This window comes from Rhea americana, unplaced genomic scaffold (genome assembly GCF_003343005.1).
Source record: "Rhea americana isolate MKP2758 unplaced genomic scaffold, rheAme1 scaffold_112, whole genome shotgun sequence".
Taxonomy (NCBI): Eukaryota; Metazoa; Chordata; class Aves; order Rheiformes; family Rheidae; genus Rhea; species Rhea americana.
The window spans coordinates 2,836,292-2,837,293 of NW_028185173.1; the positions used below are offsets into that span (position 1 = coordinate 2,836,292).

Consider the following 1,002-nt stretch of genomic DNA (forward strand, 5'->3'; position numbering starts at 1 on the left):
AAAGAAAAAGAAAAGAAAAAAAGAAAGAAAAAAGTTCCATAACTGCACAGCCTTCCACAAGGCAAGGCTGTGCAACCAATTGTTTAATATAACTAAGCTTAACGGCATCCAAACAAGCAGGCCTGGGTTTGGAAGCTGTCTTATGTCAAATTTTGACCGTGTAACTACTCTAAAAGAGAAAGGTCAAAACAGAACTCATCTCTTTTTTTTCTGCTGTCTCAACATTTTCCTTCGCTTAATTATCATATCATGTAATTTTTCCAGTCCCTCTTTGAGTCCATCTCCAATGATTGCACAGGTAGGCTGCAAATGCCAGGGAGTAGAAGAACTCAGCTCACTCATTGCTAACATTTTCTCAATTTCAGTGAGAGAGAGAGAGTTTCTCAAGTCCTGTTTGTTAGCAACTATAAGCACAGGCACTCCTTGATTTTCTGATATCCTAGTAATTTTATGAAGTTCTGTTTTGGCTTCCTCCATCCTCTCAACATCAACAGAGTCCACCACAAACACAATGCCGTCGGTGCACCTCGTGTACGACTTCCACAGGGGCCTCAGCTTCTCCTGGCCGCCCACATCCCAGAAGTGGAAAGTGACCGTCTTCGAGTTACCCAGCGTCACCTTGATCTTCTCCGTATTAAATCCTTTAGTGGGGACAGTGTTGACAAACTCGTTGAACTGCAGCCTGTAGAGCACGGTCGTCTTCCCAGCCGAGTCGAGCCCCAAGATGACAATGTGGAAGCACTGGAAGGAAGGCAGGCTRGACAGGATCGGCGTCTGGTCCGAGAGTCCATTCCCCATTGCCAGACGGGAGGGTGACAGCAGGCTGCCACGAGCAGAGGCTGGATCGCCGCAGCGACAGGCGCAGCCACGCCACACTCGGCCCCTGCCGGCGACAAAATCAGCGTGAGCCCCCAGCTGGCCACGGTTTCGCGGCGGCCACGCGGATCCGCCGCCGCGCCCGGAGACCTCGGGCCGCCACCCTCCCGCGCCCTTCCCCGCGGC

At 51.2% G+C, this 1,002-nt stretch overlaps 1 protein-coding gene across 1 annotated transcript; it reads right to left on the minus strand.

Annotated features, from left to right (window-relative positions):
* Positions 1-9: 9 nt before the first annotated feature.
* Positions 10-963, minus strand: ARL4A (ARF like GTPase 4A). The gene has a single exon (XM_085316105.1). It carries the CDS (start codon positions 796-798, stop codon positions 196-198), a length of 603 nt encoding a protein of 200 aa, XP_085172231.1. The 5' UTR covers positions 799-963; the 3' UTR covers positions 10-195.
* Positions 964-1,002: the final 39 nt, after the last annotated feature.